Below are 20,502 nucleotides of genomic sequence, written 5' to 3' on the forward strand. Positions count from 1 at the left end.
CCTAACAGCTCTACTGTTTTGACAACCTATTCAGTGACTAAATTAAAACTTGTAAAAAAAGATTAAACAATAGCTTGTGATGAGTGCTACTCAATTTAAATTGAATAAAATTTTATGTTATTAAAAAAAATGTCCAGTATACAATGGGTCAAGGATACTCAACTCTTCTGTATGTGTCTTAGCTATTTTGGGTGGCATATAGAAATTTTAATTCTCAGGTTGACTTTCTTCTGTCAGTAAAAATGGATCCATTTAAATATTCTTTGGTAGAGGGAGAAGGCCTTATATAGTGCCTAAAAATGTAATTTTAGGATTTCCTACCTTTTTGGGTCAACCTTCTTATTGCTGTCCACTATAGCTAAAAGTAATAATAAATTATTTGTGCAGATAATTCAAATGCATGTGGCCCGTAGAGAAACTTCAAATTAGATCATATTTGAGTTAACTCACAATTTTTACTATGTTAAAGATTAAAGTAACTACAGGGGTCCTGTGTCTGCAGGACCACTGTGTGATGCAATTGGTCAGACTGATTGTGATGAGATACAAAAGGATCAATGAGAGACCTGAAACATGACAGCCACTGTTTCCAGTCTTATTTCCTTCATTGTAGAGTCACCCACAGAAATGGGTCAAGGGTGTTTTAGAAGAAAAGCCACAGAATATAAATTCTGGTCATGAATTTGCCACAGGCTGATGCTTGTGCAAGTCACTTGATCCATCTGTGTTTCTTTGCCAGAGAATAAGAGCCTTTGCAATATTGGAATTTGTCGTAAGTTACCAATAAATAGTGTGTTGATTGTAGGACCCTGCTCATCCAGCTCCAATCAGCCATAGAAACTCAGACTTTTACCTTAAAGTTCCTGTATTACCTGGCTCAGACTCCCAAAAAAGGAGCTCTCCTCTGTCTGAGTTCCTAGGCACTCCTCTGAAACCTCTCCCCTTAACTGTAACCTTCAGGCTTCACCTCCATGACTGGACACCGGTCCGATTGCCTGCTTAGACTGGAGACCTCTCCAGAATGATAACTTGTCTTTGCCCATTTCTGCCTTTGGAGTTGGAGACTCTTTTCCCACGCTTTGCTGGGATCACAAACAACCCAGCTCCTCTCATGGAAGCAACCCTCTAGTTTGCTGGTCCTTCTACCTGTCTGAACTAATCACATTCAATTCTTTGGCACGTGATGCTAGACTAGAGTTAAGCTAGGTTTGGACACTGTCTTCTGAAATGGGGCCACTTTATTTGGAGGTGCTATGTTAGGAACAAACCCCAGTTCACTGGCTTCTCTGCATATGATTTACTTTTCCTGCCTGAAGCCCACTATTGTGGTCTCAGTGTAACTCTCAGATGTCCCCATACAGATAAAAACATAAAGAACATTAGCCCAAGTAACAGATATGCCTGTTTTTCTCTTAGGGTTTATCTATAAAGGCATTTTATATTTCACATAAATGGAGATATTGCTACCGTTATAGTAGTTGGAATGAGAATACTGAGCTTACAGCTGTTCTTTCTGTCATTTTCCTGAAGTTTCTCAATTATACTTTCTGAATATAGCCTGGTTATAGAAGGAAAAATTGTGCACATGTGCGTGTGTGTGTATGCATGCTTTGAATTGGAAGATGCAGATGAGATGATGAGATAGAGGTAGGGATTATTCACTTCTCTGGGTGCGATATGAGCTATGGAATCAGATAGGCATGAGCTCAAGTCCTAGTTCCATCCCTTACTAGCTGTGACTTTTGTCAAGTCAATTAAATTTTCTTGAGATTCAGTTTCCTTTATTGTAAAAATAATATCTACCTCACAGGGTTGTGCCCACAATTAAATGTCATAATGAATGTAAATCATCCTGTGCATTGTAGATGTTCAGTGAAAAGTGTACTTCTAGCTTTTTCTGCTTTTTTTTTTCTCACACATATTTATTGTTCCTAAATAACTGTTGCATTCTCTTTGCTAGAAATTGAGAGATACATGCCCAATGTGTTCTTTTCGTTGGTCTCTTTGGTGAGTAGGAAATTCACCACTAAATTTTGTGTTCCATTGCCTCAAGAGAGTTTAAGAATTCTTCTTCCTTTCATCTCTCTAACTTTTGTTTCCTGTTTCTGACTTGTGTTAAATATTTTGGTTTACTTTCACTTAGGTTTTCACTGTGAATTGTCTTAAATCCTTTTTGAGAGTGGTCAGTTACTAAATCAATGTACAAATATGTTCTTGGAATTCCAGTATTCTTAGAATCATCCACAAAACCTTAAGAGCACTTGAGAAAGTTTTTCAACATCATTCTCAAGTGTCTTTACTATATGTTGTCAGCCCCTAACACTCAACCTATTAGGAGTGGCAATCACTGGAGAGAACGACCTCTAATAGGAGGTACCATAGAGTTCCATGGAGAGGACTTTGTTTGCATGGGGGGAAGATACACAGATCTTAGCATGAAGGAGTTGTCTAGATTAAGTAATTCTCCTGTGCTAGCCCTTAACTGACTTTCTTAATTTTCTTAAGTGAGTTACATAGATCATTCAGGTAAAACTCAATAGAAGTTAAGATTTAATAATTGAATCTCTTCCTAGCCCAGAGGTTTGGATGTCTAAAATAAGTTAGCAGCATCGGAATCTGGCTATGCCTAAGTAAAGAGATTTTAAAGTGGGAGTTATAAGAGAGGGAGCTGTATTGGAACAGAGGTAGAAGAAGATTGAAAAGAGTGGGAAGAAGGGTAAGTTTAAGTGGATATTTATCCAAGGCACCCCTTTCCATTGGGCCCAGCCATTTTACCTTTCTTGCTTCCAATGGATAATCCTTTTTTGTCAGGTTTGGTTCCTCTGCTAAATTACCTAACTTGGAACTTCCTCATTCAGCACTCAGATAGTGGCATTTTACCAGGCCTAGCAGATCTGGCTAAAAGACTATCTATGCCAAGTACACAAGTACAAACCAGGACACAAGCTGGTTTAATGATTATTATAGTCATGTTGCTACCCTCTATACAACCTTCTAGTTTGTCAAGCTCTGGAGCTGCTGTGAGGGTACTTAGCACCTTTCACTGTGCATCTGGAGCCATTGTTTTATGGAGTTAGCCTGTTTTCAAAGACTAAGGAGCATCACCCAGAATTCGTTTCATGGCCTGCAGCTTGGAAAAGCAGTCTTCATTCTTTTAGCAAATATTTATTAAGTATCTACTGTATACCGAGCAGTATGCTAAGCATGAGAGCATAGCAATGAATAAAACATGTTCTGAAAATATCCCTGGTCCTCAAGCCTCTAAATGCTCAGATTAAAAAAAATTATAGGGTTAATCAGAATTTCCCACATTTTCAGGCCAAATCTGGACATCTGTAATGCACATTTACAATACTAATTGTTGTTCAAAGGAACCCTCAAGGGAACAGTTAATTTAAGGTGAGTAAAACGCTGTAATTTCACTTTTCTAAAGTTCCTGAAAGTTCCAGAACATTTTTTTCAAGGCTGATAAAAATTCCATATCTTAATTATGGTATAAAGTCACTTGAATATTTTATAAATGTAAGATTAACTTCCCTTTACTTGAATTTAGGTAGACAAAACTCTGTGGAACTCTCAAATTATGTAAGACAAATGAGACATTTGTTCTTTTAAGTGAGTATGGAGTGCTTTTTGTGATTATTAAAAGAAATCAATCCCATAACTTAGCATTAGAGAGCCCAAAGTTTAGGGACATTCAAACAAGAAGCACCCAACAACCACAAAACAGGACAGAAGTATTAAATCAAAGTAAAACTGAAGAAATTATACAAAGAGAGAGCAAAAATAGAAATAACTATGCCATAGAAAACATCTATCAAACCCTATTATTCCTTCCTCAAATTTAAGATACCAGATTTAGTGTTTGCTGTTTCTTAGCCTGGATCGCAAAACACTCTCTTTTGGTGGTATGTACACTTTCTAGGTTATGTTGGAAGAGCATCAACAATTGAGTTTTTACCAAAAAAACACCCTCTTCCATAGTGTTTTGAAGTTTTGTATTTGCTTTTGAAAAAAATCAAAATATATTCTTTAATAGATGCCCCTTATCTAGATAGTATTGGAAAGGTGACCATGGTGAAATGAATGGTTTCTGGTTTGTTTCACTTAGCACAGCTGCAGAGAAGGAAGAATTCCTAAAGAGACGCTAAAAAGGGCACATTGAGAAAGACAATCTGAGTGTGGCAAATGGTTCCCCTAAATAGCAAATTAATCATAGAAACAGCTTTGGTAACTGTGATAACTGACATTAGGAAATTTTCTGGGGAAATTCATTGGGTCATTAAATACATGTAAATCTTGACAAATTAAAATTAATCAAAACACAAATTAACATTCCTTATGAAACACTAAACCTCAAGCATGATTATTAAGTAGATTATGCAAGAAATATATCAAATCTTAAATTCTGCCCTAGAGTACAACCTTAATATTTTATAGCATTTTTGATTCTAATAGAATTATTGCTTGCTATGTGAGCACTCTAGGCTTGATAAATCTTTAGCACTTAAAATACACTGAACCTTGCTTTTTGTTGTTTCTAGAAGTTAATATTCTTCTTTAATGGATTCCATAATTTTGAGGTCATCCCAGATTATATTATTTCTATGATTATGGTTTATCATTAAGTGATAAGAAGCAGATATTTTTCATATTTCCTCGGCAATTACACATTTAACCACTAATCAAGGTAGGTAGATTCTTTTAGTAGTTTTAAACATATAAATATATATAGCTCTAGTCTGAAGCTCAAATTGCTTTTTCATCTACTTTCTTATTTTACTTTCATGCGGCTTATTATTTTATTGCATAGGGCCATCGTACCTGGCCAGAGTGCTGGCAAAGCAGGGCACTGTAGAATCCATGACTAAGGGCTTTTATAAGCCTTGGGAAAAATAACTAATTTTCTACATGCAACTTTTCAACATATATCATATGGTTACATCATTTAGGAAAAAAAATAACAAAATCTTACTGCACACAGACACGGAAAACAATGTCATAAATCCTGAACAAGTTCTGGTGCAAGTAAAGGTTCCTTGAAAAATGAAACAGAGTCCTCCCTCCTGCATCTTCCCCTCCCCTCTCCTGCAGTTCCCATCCCCAGTTAACAGCATAACTATGAGATGTTCCTTTGCTTTCAGAAGGACACAGTCGGGGCCTAGGATGAGTTGGAGTGTGGGTGATGATGTGCAGGCAGAGGGGATTTATTACTTTTGCATACATATTCTTGCTACTCCAACTCTGGAGCCTTCTGCTAAATCAGCAAAAACCTGACTTAAAAGGATGCATTAGGATTTCTGAAATACGGCCTCAGGGGAAAACCTTGGAACTCACTAGGGTTTCTAAAGGTAACAGGAGGGATCAGCATCCTGAGAAGCAATTTGAGGACCTTCCCCTCAACTGCCCAATTACTTGAGAGAGGGAATGAAGGAGGGGATGGACAGAATTTAACCACAGTGGATGAATGGACATTTTTGCAAATACTTTTTTACAAGTGGATTGATTGTAGACGATCTGAGCTTGCTTACAAAGTAAGGAAAAGGGAGGTGCAATCTGCCAGGTGATGAAAAGAGTGATTTAAGTACCACTTCACAGTTGATATACCATTTTGAACTTGGATCTAGTTTTATATTTCAGAAAAAATTTCTCGTGTGTAATATTTTAAAATCAAATCTTCTTTTGATTTATCAACTTTATATAAGGAATATAGAATGGTGATTTCCCCATTTTTCATGTGAAAGCTGAAGTATAAGTGCATTAAGGGATTTTATTTGTGGAAGAATTAAGACTCCAAACTTACTCCAGGATTCTTCCAACTATTGTGACTTGCCATAGCTGTTCATCAGATTGGATTTCAAAAGTCGCTACTAGTATGGTGAAATACAAAATGTTTCCCACTCATTTTATTTATTGGTTTATCAGTAAGTAAGAAAGAATAAAAATGTAGCATAAATGCCATTTTCTTTTTGTACCAGTTAGGGAATTTGTTCCTCAGAAAGATTAAGGCTAGACAGCAATTCAATTGCTTTCTAAGGAAACTGATGGTTGTATCAGCAATTATATAACTTTTGCAAAATAGCAGAAGCTCTCAAAATAGTAGTTCTCTTCCTCCACCTATTAGATTCCGCTTCTGTAAACTATGTTGATTCTCGTTACCCAACGCTCTGAATGTTACATATTGTTGTGTCCCTACACATTTCTACTTCTACCAGTTGAGTTACAAACCAGCAGTGTATGTTCTGAAACCTATTTATGTCAGCTGTACTTGTTCAAGAAATTATGTAATTCAATCGTACTACACATAAAAGAATGAAATAAGTACGTGTAAAGAAAGAGAGCAGGGTTGCCCCATCCCCACGAAAATAAAGCTAAATGTTTTGGAAAACCTTTATAAAGGTGAGTCATTTTAAACAAATGCAACCATAGATAATTTTTGCACTACATGTGAGTGCTTAAATATTTATAATAGTAGAAAAGTTTATAAAGTCCCTTAACTCTGACTGTAATCCAAAAAACAAGAAAAAAAATTATTAAAATGTGACTAAAAAAATCAGAAGTACGTGAAAATTAAGAACCACACTCTATGATAACCTTTGGATCCAAAAAGAAATAATTTACAAAGCAACAGAAGGAGAACATTTCATGTCAAAACCCATGGAACCACAGAAAAACTTGCATTGAAAGGAAAATATATAGTCTTAATGTCTTAGATATTATAGAAGGAAAGACTCAAACAATAAAAAACCTTAAAACAACTGTTAAGAATAATAGGACAATACAAAGAAATAAAAAAGAGGGTAATGAAGGCAAATTCTGAAAATGAAAAGAATAGTAGCAAGAATAAATTAATCCAAAGGCTAATTCCTTGAAAAAGATCCAGTGAAATCAATGAATCTTTCAAAGGCCTGCTACAGGAAAGAACAAAAATATACAAATTTAGCAATGATAAGGCAGACGTACCTACTTATACAGAAAAGACTGAATAAATGAATTAAAAGAGAATCCTACAAGCAATATTGTAACAACTTTGAAAACCTAGATGAAATGGATGAATTTTTCACAAAATATGAATCACCAATATTGACTAAGAAAGAAATGTAATAAATAATTACTGTAGTAGAGTTAGTGATTAAAGAACTACCATTAAAACCACCAGGACCACATGGCTTAACAGATGATTTCTTTCTAACATTTAAAGAGTGTATAGGGAGACCTTCAAGATGGCAGAAGAGTAAGACGTGGAGATCACCTTCCTCCCCACAAATACATCAGAAGTACATCTAATACGACCCAGCAATCCTACTACTGGGCATATACCCTGAGAAAACCATAATTCAAAAAGAGTCATGTACCACAATGTTCATTGTAGCACTATTTACAATAGCCAGGACAGGGAAGCAACCTAAGTGTCCATCGACAGATGAATGGATAAAGAAGATGTGGCACATATATACAATGGAATATTACTCAGCCATGAAAAGAAACGAAATTGAGCTATTTGTAGTGAGGTGGATGGACTTAGAGTCTGTCATACAGAGTGAAGTAAGTCAGAAAGAGAAAAACAAATACCATATGCTAACACATATATATGGAATTAAAAAAAGAAAAAGGTTCTGAAGAACCTAGGGGCAGGCCAGGAATAAGGACACAGATGTAGAGAATGGACTTGAGGACAGAAGGACGGGGAAGGGTAAGCTCGGACGAAGTGAGAGAGTGGCATGGACATATACACACTACCAAATGTAAAATAGATAGCTAGTGGGAAGCAGCCGCATAGCACAGGGTGATCAGCTCGGTGCTTTGTGACCACCTAGAGGGGTAGGATAGGGAGTGTGGGAGGCAGACACAAGAAGGAGGGGATATGGGGATATATGCATACGTATAGCTGATTCACTTTGTTATAAAGCAGAAACTAACACACCACTGTAAAGAAATTATACTCCAATAAAGATGTTAAAAAAAAAGGGAAAAGTAAATAACAATAAAGTGGATTTAAATAATAAAAAAGAGCTTATAACTATAGATCAATATCACTATAAAATAGTTGCAAAATTCTAAATAATTTACTAGACGATAAACTCAACAAAGTATCAAAAAAATCTATGACCAAGTAGGATTTATTTGAGGAATGCAAGGAGATTTTTAAAGTATTAGTGTTAATGGTGAAGCTATTTTCATAAAGTCAGCTATTACTATTCAAAATTATTCTGGAGAATCTAATGAACTAATAAAGAAAATAAATAGTATTTTTTAAAAAAGAGAATGAATTTATCTCTTTTTGTTGCTGATATAATTGCATACCTAGAACATCCAAGAGTTAATCGAACAAACAAAAAAAGAATGAGGCAAATAATTTGTTAAGGTGGCTATAAGGAAGATAAATAGTTTATATATTATTTATAAGCAGGTAAAAATGGAAATGTGTAATATATTTCATTTGTTTGACTAAGCTATATAAATTTAAGAATAAATTTAATAACAAAGGTAAGAATTTCTAAGAACATTATAAAATCCTGTTGAAGGAGATGTAATTTTTTAGGATCTAAATCAGTGGCTCTCAATCCTGGCTACATGTTAGAATAGAAATATAAAAATACTGATGCTCTGACTTAGCTATAAGCAATTCTGGTTTAATTGTTGTAGGGTGGGTCTGAAGCACTAAAATTTGTTTAACATATTTCAGATGATTTTAACGTGGGGCAAAGATGAGAATTTAATATTGAAATTTCAAAATTATGTAAAAATTAATATAAAATTCATAGAAAGGAAAGTGTTAGCAACAGGAATACAGTCCATTCTCTATCCTTGCTGAGGAATACCGGGAAAGAAAAGTGACCAGCTAATGACAAAGATTAGTGACCTGCTCCTGGCAAGCACACTAAGGGTGTGGGGCAGCTCCTATCTATGGAGTGTTTTTGGCAGGACGTGTCTAGTTTAAATTGCTTATGATAAACAAAACTTTCATCAGTAGATTTTGGTGTTTTTTTTACCTTCACCTTAGATCATTTTATTTCACATTATTTAAACCCTGTGTTTGATTAGGATAGTGAACAAGCTGTGACAAAATTCAGTGTATGTTAGATTAACTAAAAGTAATGTTGCATAGAAGTTTTGCAAAAGAAATGTTGTCTGGTTTTAACATATACTATCGACAGGGAAATGCAGCATGACCTGGCTGTGAATGGTGTTAATAACCTGTTCAGGTAGAAGTAGGTGTGATCAAGATCCTGCTGCCCAACTTTAAAGAATGAGCAGCCTTTTATCTATCTTCTACCCAGAACTAGACTTTTCTCTACTGTTTCTTCACAGATGATACAGAAGTTGGGAAGTATTCAGTCACATCCATCCACTCATCCACCAACAATTTCCCATTAAAGTGAATCCCTGTGTTCATTCCTCACTCATAAGAAATAAATTTCAAAGGCAGCTTGTACTGGAATAAACTGATCTGAAGGCTTGAAAAGCACTTGGTATCTTCTTAAGATCTTGGAGTCTTTAAATTATAGCTCATATTAATTTTACTATTATTGTTATTTTACTTTATTAATAACTGTTAGGCTAATGTTCTTTCAAAAGCAGATTTGTTTTAATGTCATCAATAGACCTATAGGACATGACTTTCTGGAAAATGTCATGTAAGCTATGTAACTTCCAGACTATAAAATGTGAATGTTTAATGACCAAAAATGTTACATTCTGCTTAAGTGTTATGTCATTGCATACACAGTTTAGGGACCTCCCATGTTAAATCTGAGTCAGAACACATACTAATATGCAAAGAAGGATCTCTATGCTTTGCTTATGCCTTATGATTACATATATTCTTGAAATTATTAGTAAACTTTAATATTGGTTACAAGTTCTGATTTTTGTGTGCCAGATTTGACAACCTGATCTTTGGGTTGTCTCAAAAGCCCAACATGGAGTTTGTTGTAAATGAGTTAAAATAGTCATATATTTTATATGGAAGAATAAATACTCTCAAATGCCCCCCAAAATAAGAAAAACAAGATTAGTAAGAGTGGACCTATCTTGTCAGAAATTGAAGTATGGTATAAAGCCACTAAGTATAAATCTTTATTATATTGCCATAGGAATGGACAAATAGAGCCAATTTGGGAGTAAAGATAAGTATTCCAATTATACCTAATAATTTAATGTGTAAATCAGGTGGTATTTAAAATCAACAGAAAAAGTACTATCTTCTATTCATGTGAAGAAAATTTACAGAACTACATGTCAAACATATTCAGAATTTCTTCCAAATCATATAACAAAACTTAAAACCTAGGAAACTACTTGTACAATCCATAGGTTTAGTGAGACCTTTGTAAAACAGGACAGGATCTCTGAACTGTACAAGAAAAGTTGACTAATTGGATGATATTAAAAAACAAAAAAACTTTACAATTCAAAAGATACCCTAAACAAAACCAGCATATTGAAAAGAGATTAGGAACAAATTGCAATATAGATGACAGATAAAGTGTCAATGAACTCTTTGTCTATAAATTATAAAGAGTTCTTAAAAAATGAGAAGAAGGGCTTCCCTGGTGGCTCAGTGGTTGAGAACCCACCTGCCAATGCAGGGGACACGGGTTCGATCCCTGGTCCGGGAAGATCCCACATGCCGAGGAGCAACTAAGCCCGTGCGCCACAACTACTGAGCTTGCGCTCTAAAGCCCGCAAGCCACAACTACTGAGCCTGCGTGCCACAACTACTGAAGCCCGTGTGCGTAGAGCCTGTGCTCCGCAACAAGAGAAGCCTCCACAATGAGAAGCCCGCGCTCGCCACAACTAGAGAAAGCCCGCGCGCAGCAACGAAGACCCAATGCAGCCAAAAATAAACAAGTAAATTAATTAATTAATTATTTTAAAAAATGAGAAGAAAAAAGTAACCAAAAACTATGCAAAAATGTTATAAGTAATTCATAGAAAAGAACATCTTGATTAACTACTCTTTATTATAATGCTCTGACCTCATTGCTGGTTTTACCTACTGTTAAATATTAAGCACAGCTCATAGATAATGCAGGTAAAATCAGAGTTAGAATCTGGGCCAAAGCGCCCATCTTAGAAAACACTACTAAGGCCCGATTTTCCCAGCGTCCACATATTGTGACTCACAGTCAAAACTAGATAATGGCTCGACATGGACCTCTATGATTCAAGTACAATAATTACACCTGTGTGGACTGAGTCTTTGGTTTTCCCTCCCACTATGGTAGGTGTTTCTAACTACTGATTTGTTTCAGTTTCGTGTGTATTGTAGAGCACTCTGATCTAAGGAGATGACCAGTAAAGTGGGAAAAATCATCTACAGCACATATGTAAATGATTTAGCATCGCTCCAGGGCATTAAAATGCACTATATGAGGTGCTGGACCCCAAGTGAGGAAGATTCTTATCAGATAGTCCCTAAGATGAGTGTAGAGTTCTGCTGGGGGTAGCCCACTTGACTAATAGGAGCCCAAGATGCAAACTAAAATAGGTTCTTTAGGAATATCTGGCACGAAAGAGGCATGATTATATATTTTTTTCCATCCACATTCAACTCCATGGATAGCAATATGTCTAAACCAAGAAAAACAATTAAAATATATGTACTTTTCCTGAGTCTGATGCCTTAAGGCTATATAATCAATTGGATTAGATGAACTACTTGTGCTTATTTTCACCTTTAAAAAATGATTTAAAATATCTGGTATATTGGGTGGAACTTTACATATCCATTTTCAATATAAATCCTCAGGCTATTGGTAATGTCTCAGAAAATTCTTTAACTAAAGTAAATATTGGACTTTTATTTGGGGAGAAATTGTGAATGGTTTGATTTTATTAGGTTTGATAAGTGCTGAGTTCCTCTAATATTTTAATTTAATGGACCTAAATTCATATTTCCAAAGAATATTTTTAAAGTGAACTTTGATGTCTCTATTTTTTGTTATTGGCTAAACCTGTGTTGAGTATTAACTGATCCTAAACTGAATTGAGCTTGAATTACTCCTGTGCTTCTACTACTCCAAAGAAAGTATCTGGCAACACATCACACTCTTCAGCATAAGAAATTGCACTCGAGTCCTGTTTGAATAGTACCATAATTTTTAAAAGTTGAAAAACAACTTGAGATATCATTTCCACCATCCTACTACTGTGAGAGGAACATTATTAACAAATGGAGACACTGAAGCATAGAAGTGTGTTCATCACCTCAGCATGGTATTTCTGCAATGACTCTTTTTCATGTGTAAAGCCCCAGACCATGCTGTCATTATTTTTCTTGACTCAGAAATGGCTAAAGATCAGATCCCACTGTTGATGAACTTGCTTTGCATTAAAACAGCACGGTGTCAGATGTAAATAAGTCTTTCTTGTTGATGGTTGGAGACCAGGCTGAAGTGACCATCATCATTTGTGAAACATGATTGAGCATATACAATTTGTAACCTGAAAATACCAGATGCTTGTCTTAAGCTCGATATTGTTCATGTCAGGGGGCTCCAGATGGTATTTGTTGTGTTCTGTGGCATTTTTGAGACTTTAGGATAAATAGCCTTGGGGAAAAATAGGAAGGACATGTAACTTGCCCTTTCTTAAGCACCTGTGGTTCAGGTACTGGCTACAGTTGGTAAGTATGTGTGTTAATAGTAGATTTCTTGTGAGTGCAAAATTTTACTACCTATCCAGTTTTTGCAGAGCCAGGCAATTCCTATCAACTAATCAGCATGGAGATGAAAACATCTTTTAAGGTGCATTGTAAACAGCATTACTTTAATTCCACTCCTAAGTAGTAACTAAGTATTTCGTTTTTAAATGGGTGGATTTACTTGTTAGGCCATTTGGACCTAAGTGTAGAGAAGAAGCGTATGTCTTTCAAATTAGGCAATATTTGTAAAGCTTTCTATACCTTGACTGCTAATTTTGAACCGATGCTTTTTTGTTAAACTATTACTGGTCAAATAAAAAATATCAATCTAAATTGTAGGCTCACCTATGCAAAAATTGTATTATGCTGTTTATATCTTTAAACATGAGTGATTTTATTTTCTGAAGACTTCTTGAAAACAGGGTCCCCATTGGAGGGGTGGTCAGACGTGAAGGGCATCATATTTGTAGTCCTTTTATTTTAGCTCTATGAAGAACTAGTTAAAGGTTTTTTATTGTATTTATCAACTTCAGTATATAAGGGTCATTAGAAAAAGGTAAAGGGGGATAAAAATATTATGGTAGAGACAAGCCATGCTATTTTATAAATTTTGCTTTCCTATGGGGTTTAATGTCACAAGGATTATTTTATCTGAGTTGCTTAATTGGACATACTGAAAGAGCTTGAAATTACATTTCACTATGGTGTATCAAAACAGGACATGAGTGGAGTGTATTTGAATGTGAAGGTCTGGCACAGATGAAGTTATTTAAATCAGTATAGAGAATGGATGCAACAAAATTTTTGATGGAGTAGAGTTAGATTGTAGATGCAGGTTAATATTAGTAGTTACTAGTTAAATAGATAGTAGTTAGTAGTAGTAGTAGTAAGCAGTTAGTAGTAGTAGTTATGGTCAGTAGTCAGAGTTAGCAGATAACAGAGGAGCAGGAAAAGAGTCATGGAAGGAAATGAAATCAGATTGTTATTAAAATGCTCCTTAGAAATAACATCAGCCTCATGAAGTAGGAATTTCTATTAAACAATATGTCATTCTTCATTACTTTCCTTTCCATTTTGATTGGCTTTGCTTGTTGGGTCTATGATAAGTGTATGTTTTGTCACTCAGAGTCCTACTGGGATTCTAAGCAATTTTAGCCGACTAGGTTGACTCTTGATTGAAATCTCTAAAAATTCTCCCTTGTTCAACTCTTCTCCTATCCTACACCTTCTCCTTTCTGAGGAATTCATTTAGTCTCTGCTTGATCAAGGAGACTGGACCATGTAGTACAAGTACCATTGGGTCTTCCCCTTTATTCCTCAAAACCAATGCCACACCATTTTTCTTTTCTCCCCTGTTTATCTTTAAGGAAACCTCACCAATCTGCCTTGCTGAAGAATTTATTTCTCTTTCTAGGTTCTTATTCCAACTCCTTTCTACAACTGTTTCCCAAATTTTTCTCCATTAACGTCCCAGACTAAAAAAATACTCAATTGTTCCCCTTTCTTCCTAAAATAAATTAAACAAAATTGTTTCTGGATTACCTGCCTTAATTCTGCCCTGGATGTCACAAATATGTGCCTCTATTCCTGTCCTTGTCTTTACCTGAAATGATCCCCTTGGGTTCTCTGCCTTCCACAGTTCTACCACTCACTTAGTTCTGTGGTTTTTGAATAATATTCGAAGCAGAATAAAATGTTCCATGAAGGAGACTCAGAGGGAACAAGAGAGTAGGCAGCAGGCAGATGAGACTCTACATCCTCAAGCAGAAAAACTCCCATGATAATTGTTTTACACATTTAGCAAATGCAGTTTTGGCGCTTTAAAACTATTTGAAAATGACATGTTGAATGAAATTGCTGAGAGGTTAAGTGACTTGTCCAAGAAAAGTGGCATATTGAGAACTAGTACTTGGGTCTTCTGAATTTTTATTCTGTATTTTTTTTCTATTATTCAGGCATTACTAGGGAGGCATTTTTAGGTAAGGAATAACATTTTTCATTGAATGTTCATAAAGGCTTTTCTTCCATGCAAATATAACTTAAAATTATGCAGTGGTTTCTGTCATAAGTGATTTATTTCTCTCCATCCAGAATGATGGATAGACCATGGTTATTGGTGCCTTTATTCATTCAAGCCATGCTCCTCTGTGTGCATGGCTCAATTCTACAATGACATGGAAGGTGATTTTCTGTGTTTGGCAATGTTGTAACTAAAATCACTGTTGGATAATGTCTGAAAGTTTCAGTTTGGGTTATAAGAAAGCTTTAACTTGGAGAAATTCGTTGAGATGCTTTCAGTCCTAATCTGAGAAAGTATTGCAGAAGGGAAAGGATTTTCCGGACTTGACCTAGGGACATTTTTGAGCTAATTTTTACTACTCCCAAGCCTGACATAATATGCAAAAGAACACCTTCCTTTCACTAGCTTCATTATTCTGACCCCTTTCCCTTTGCAACCTGAACCATTTGGTTCACCTGAAAGAAAGCCCATAAGTGTTCCCAGAATGCGTTTGGTTCTGGAACATTCTGGTAATAGCTGTTTCACAAAAAGCAAAAGATGCAGGGAATAAGAAATATGGGTACATATTCTTTCTTATGGAGTAAGGAATATGGCTACAATTCTTTCTTATGTTTTGTGATCTATCAAGGAATCAAATATTTTGGGTTATGAAAAATAATTTTAGGTCAATTAATAGAGTGTGACTGAACATCTTATACTTCATTTGGACATGGTTAAACAGCAAAAATGACCTGAAATGTTTCATGAGAAATTATGTTTAAGGTTATACTTAAATGAAATAACATGGAATGCTGATGTAAAATACAAGAGTTTGATGTACTTTTATGTATCACAATACATAAAGTTAAATCACTTTAAATTGTTATTAAATTACAATTTAGTTAACAATAAACTAACAAGACAGGGATTTAACGATGTGCTGTTAGAGGTAAAAAATCCACTTAGATTTTTTTTTTAACCTCTCAATAGTCTAAGAGTACAGTTGCTTTATTCTAATCAACTTTCTTTTGCACATTGTTCTTAATTAGCAAGCATCTTCCATTTGCTGAGTTTTCAGAGTTATGTTGCACTTTGATTTTTTACTCACATTGCAGTCACAAGATGAGAAATGTAGACACTGTGAACAAACAAGAAGTTCGTGCAAAGTCAAGCTCTCAAAACCACATGCAAGACTTAGTGGCACATGGTTTAGAGCTCACACACTCCAGGATCATGTGAGACAGGCATGCAGATGAGAGGAAAGAAAAGCACCTACATCATGAAAATAGAGGATGATGAAAGAGAATGACATTTTCTTTATGACAGTTATCTAATGCAAACCGTATACCCATAACCTTTACCAGAGTGAAGGAAGGGGCAGATAAGTGACTTTCTGTGGGGAGGGGGAAACTTTATATAAACGTTATTAGAGGTCAAGTTGTTGTTAAAGTTAAGGATTTCTATTCTGTACTTGGCCTCTTCCAAGTTATCTTTCCCAGTTTCTTGCTTTGTATTTCCTCTGCTACATCATGCAAAAAAAATCAGAACTAACATTGGAAATCATTTAACAAGCTCTAAACCTGACAGATAACAAGGGTGATCTCCACAATTTACACGAGAATTAAATTGGATATAAATACCTCCTGTTCTTACCGGTGGGTGTTGTGATTCCATGTATTAAGGTGTGAAGCAGACAGGAAAGAGATAAATCTTTCATAAGTACATTGTAAATAGGCAAGTGGTATATAAACCATATTCATAGGTAATAGAGTCAAACAATGAAAGGTAAATAGTTTTCACAAAATAGACTTTATCACACAAAAAAATGGCCACGAAACTAGAGTTATATGGAGAGGGGAAGTAAAATAAATAATTGTTTTACTCCGGTTATTGAAATAATCTGGCAGTATGGAACAACAAAATTGAGCGACATGTGTTTTGATTAAAAATTCTTGACACTGCTTCAGCCAACCCAGCATTAGAGAATCCCCAATAGTTTCTGAATGCTGATATCTTCATTAAACAATAATATGGAAGGAATTACATAAAAGTGACCAATTTGTAGGTAATTTCTTATGAGATTAAAGTGTTACCTTGGTGAGATCAATTTATCAAATGAATTTTCACAAGTAACTTTGGGATAATCAGAAATAACTCATGGGATTCAGTTATGGCTTTGTATGAAATGTGCTGATTGATTAGCTCTTCAAATTAAAAATTTTATGATGGCATGCCCTTACTTCTCCATCAAATAAATCACGCACAGCTATGATAAACATCATATAAAAATATATCTTTCAAACTGGGCAATATTTGCAATGCGTTCTGTACCTTAACTGCTAATTTTGAACCTTTTCTTTTTTTGTTAGGATATTGCTGATCAAATTTTAAGAAGTCAATCTAAATTGCATAGGCTCACTTATGCAAAAATTGTATCATGCTGTTGATGTCGTTAAATTTTAAAGATTCCATTTTCTGAAGAATTTTTAGAAACAGGATCCTTGCCCAATGGAGAAGTAGCTAGATGGGAAGGTACTATAATTCTAATTTTTTTTAATAGGTCTATGATATGCTATATAGCTTGTATTTATCATATATCTTTAGTAATCAATCTCTATAGCCAAATAGCTAGGTCAAAAAGATGTATGCAGTTCTCCTAATAATAAAAGAAGCTCTTTGGATCAATTAATCTTATTAGTTGTATTGATTTTTGAGCACTGATAAAGGAGGGAAGGGTTATGAAAAGTGATTGTTGATGTTGAATTTGCTTGAGTTATGAAGGAATCCATATTTCCCCCTTGAAAGGAAAGATGCATTAAACCAGGTACAGTAAAAGGGCACATAGTTAATTGATTAAAATATAGAAAAATTGTCCTTAACAGAAACATGAAACTTCCTATTATAAAATGTTTATGGTATACTTAAGCTCCTTAACCTCTCCCACAAATCCTCAAAATGTCCTATTTTTAAAAAATATTTCTGTTTGGGGGCATTATAGTTATTACTGTTTACTTGTAATGTCTTAATGCACATGGGTCCACCTATTTTTTGGGGTGCTTGGCAGCTAAGCCAAGTGGTGAAAGCCCAAGTCCCAACTTAGCAATGCTCTCCCTAACCAGAAGTGGGAGCTCTAATACACACAGTTATATCAGTTTGCATCATGTTATAATGCCTTTGCCACACAGTGTAACTAGATATAGCACCATGCAATGCCATGAATTGAGAATGAAAGACTATCTCCAGGGGAGAAAATAAACATCCGAGAGAGGGAAACAAAAGCAAGGGGTTCAAAGCTGGTGAGACTGGCTTATCCATTTTGGCTGTAGCTATAACGCCTGAGGGGCTCCAGTTTTGGAAAACAGAAATACGTACCATGTTCATGTCAATGCCATTGGTGTAAGTCCATGCATGCTGGAAATATTCTTCAAGCCGTTGCCTCAGAGGGTTGGGGATTTGGTGAAAGCGAATGAACTCTTTTACTCGCAGCATCTGCATGTGGTACCTGGCAGTTCCGGAGTATAGTCTTTGGATAATTGCTGATACGTTCCCAAAAATGCTTGCATACATTAGTGCTGGATTGGATAAAAAACAAAGTTATGGGGGAACGACTGCACTTGGGGATATTATATCTTGTCAGAATCTCAAATATGTAGATTTTTATTATCTCAATCCGTTTGTGAGGCTTTACCACTGGCCCTAGGGGAACAAAGAAGTCAAGTCAAAACTATTGTAAAACTTATAATTTTGATGGTAAATTTGGAGAGGAAAAATATACAAATTCCCCATGGATTCTCTATATATTCAAGTAGAAACTCAGACTGTTTACAATATCAACCTGTAACCAACCTAAACTATTGACTAGAGATAAAATGTGTTTAAAATAAACATTTCATTTGTAATGTAATAAGAAGGTATGTCATGGGGTTACCACACAGATCTGTTTTCTGGAAGTGGAGTAAAAATGATAATTTTTAAATTGTGACAACTCCACCTTAGCCTCAAAGCTAACCTTGCAATATTATAAACCTACTATAAATTTTAAGATTATTCAGAAGATTTTGGATTTCCTAAGGAATAATAAATTGTTTTAAGGAACTCATAGTTTCCTTAGAATGTTTATTTATATGTAATTTTTAATCTATTAAAATTCATTTTTACAGTATTTCTATATGAGAAACAGATATCTTTGGCTTAGACTGTGAGAATATAGTTTTATTTTTTTTTTAAGAGAAAAATAGAATACCTCTTTGTTCTTTCATCTATGGGAAGAAAAAAACTAACATTCAATACTTAGAATGCCCTTTTTAAAGCTTCCAGGGCTAAATATTTATGATTTAACATAAGCTTTTTAAGCATCTTGTCTTTCTTTTTAAATTTGTATTTAGTTTCTAATAATCATAAGAAAAATACTATATACTGTACAGAAAGTCACATGATGATACAAGCCCTATGTCTTGACCTTTGGACATGTGTCAGACACTTACAGAGGAGGTAACACACATTTAAGGCACTGGAACTGCAAGGTACCAAGTAGGTGGGGAAAAAAACCCAACAACTCCTTGAAGTGTTTATTTCAACAATATCCAACCAACGTATTTTTTTCCCCAACACGTCTTACAAATCACTACCTATATAAAACACTTCATCATTTTTAAAGTAGATGTTGGCCAGATTCAGTCTGTGTTTTAAAATGACTTATCTTCTTGGTCATTTGTTTTCTTTTCCATCTTATTTTTGTCTCTTGGTTAGTATGGTCCTTGTTTACCATAGAAGTCCCAGGTAAGAGAATGTCCCAGACAAAGAGGCAGCCCTTTATTTTTAATCTATTTAAAGGGATAAAAATTGGGGAGATCTATAGGGAGGCTGAACTGGGATTTGTGAAAGACAGTAATTCTCATTAAGGTAGAAAAGCTGTTTAGGTAGTCTCTTCCACAGGGGGGCGGAAAAACAAAACCTGGGCCTAATTTGAGTAAATGCATAGTTGATTAAGAAGGGAGTTAGCAATACTTGTCTGAAATGGATTTCTGCGATTCAAGGAGATTCATGTGAGAAATACGTCCTACTCTGCCTAATTTTAGTGTTGGAAATATTTATGCCTGTTGTTAGGTGTCCAAAGTACCTATCATGTTCTCAGGAAATAGTTTAGTTAGTACAGATTTTCACTTGATTTAATTAGAAGGCACATAATCAGTGCTAGTTATTTTACTTAAACCACATAATTCTGCAAAGAAGAGTCAGGGAAAACATTCTTATTTTGTTTTTAATAAATACTGTGGTTTTAACTCCATACTGCCATAAAAATGAACCAAACATTAGTCTGGATCATAAACACGTATTTCCACTCATCGACAGGATGGCAAAAATCTAGATTATAAGTACATAGTTGAATACATGAATAGTGTATATTTTTCTAAGGAAATTCTATGCTAATGGATTTTTAAATTATAATAAAGGCATACTTTTTTTTTCTATTTTTTAGGAAGCAAACGGAGCTAAAGTCTGTAAGCCAGAGAGAAGCACAAAATGATTATATTCTGTATACGTTAATTAGTTAATGCCCATCGACTGGCATAAAATATGACTCAAAAGCAAGTTGGCAGACTATATAGGCATTTCTTTCAACTCAATATTTTGTTTAGCTTTCCTTAATAGAAAATTCTTCCTTCACCAGAATGGTTTGTTTTACGTTGCAGTATTATAAAAATAAAACAGGTATAATTTAAAACATCAGCACACCACACTCAAAATCTGAGATGCTCACCAAACTAATGAATTTAGGGTCACTGGGTAATAGCTGAAACATGCTGACAGAACAAATACACTTGCTTTTCTATCTAGTACACAAACTTAAAAA

General features: G+C 35.0%; 1 protein-coding gene across 1 annotated transcript in view; it reads right to left on the reverse strand.

Moving 5' to 3' along the window:
- KCNH7 (potassium voltage-gated channel subfamily H member 7) overlaps nt 1-20,502 on the reverse strand; it is a 465,137-nt gene that overhangs the window by 41,898 nt on the left and 402,737 nt on the right. The window contains exon 9 of the mRNA XM_049712063.1: nt 18,021-18,220. Within this exon, the coding sequence (XP_049568020.1) occupies nt 18,021-18,220 (200 nt within the window). The remainder of the gene's footprint in view (nt 1-18,020; nt 18,221-20,502) is intronic.

Source organism: Orcinus orca, chromosome 7 (genome assembly GCF_937001465.1).
Source record: "Orcinus orca chromosome 7, mOrcOrc1.1, whole genome shotgun sequence".
Lineage (NCBI taxonomy): Eukaryota > Metazoa > Chordata > Mammalia > Artiodactyla > Delphinidae > Orcinus > Orcinus orca.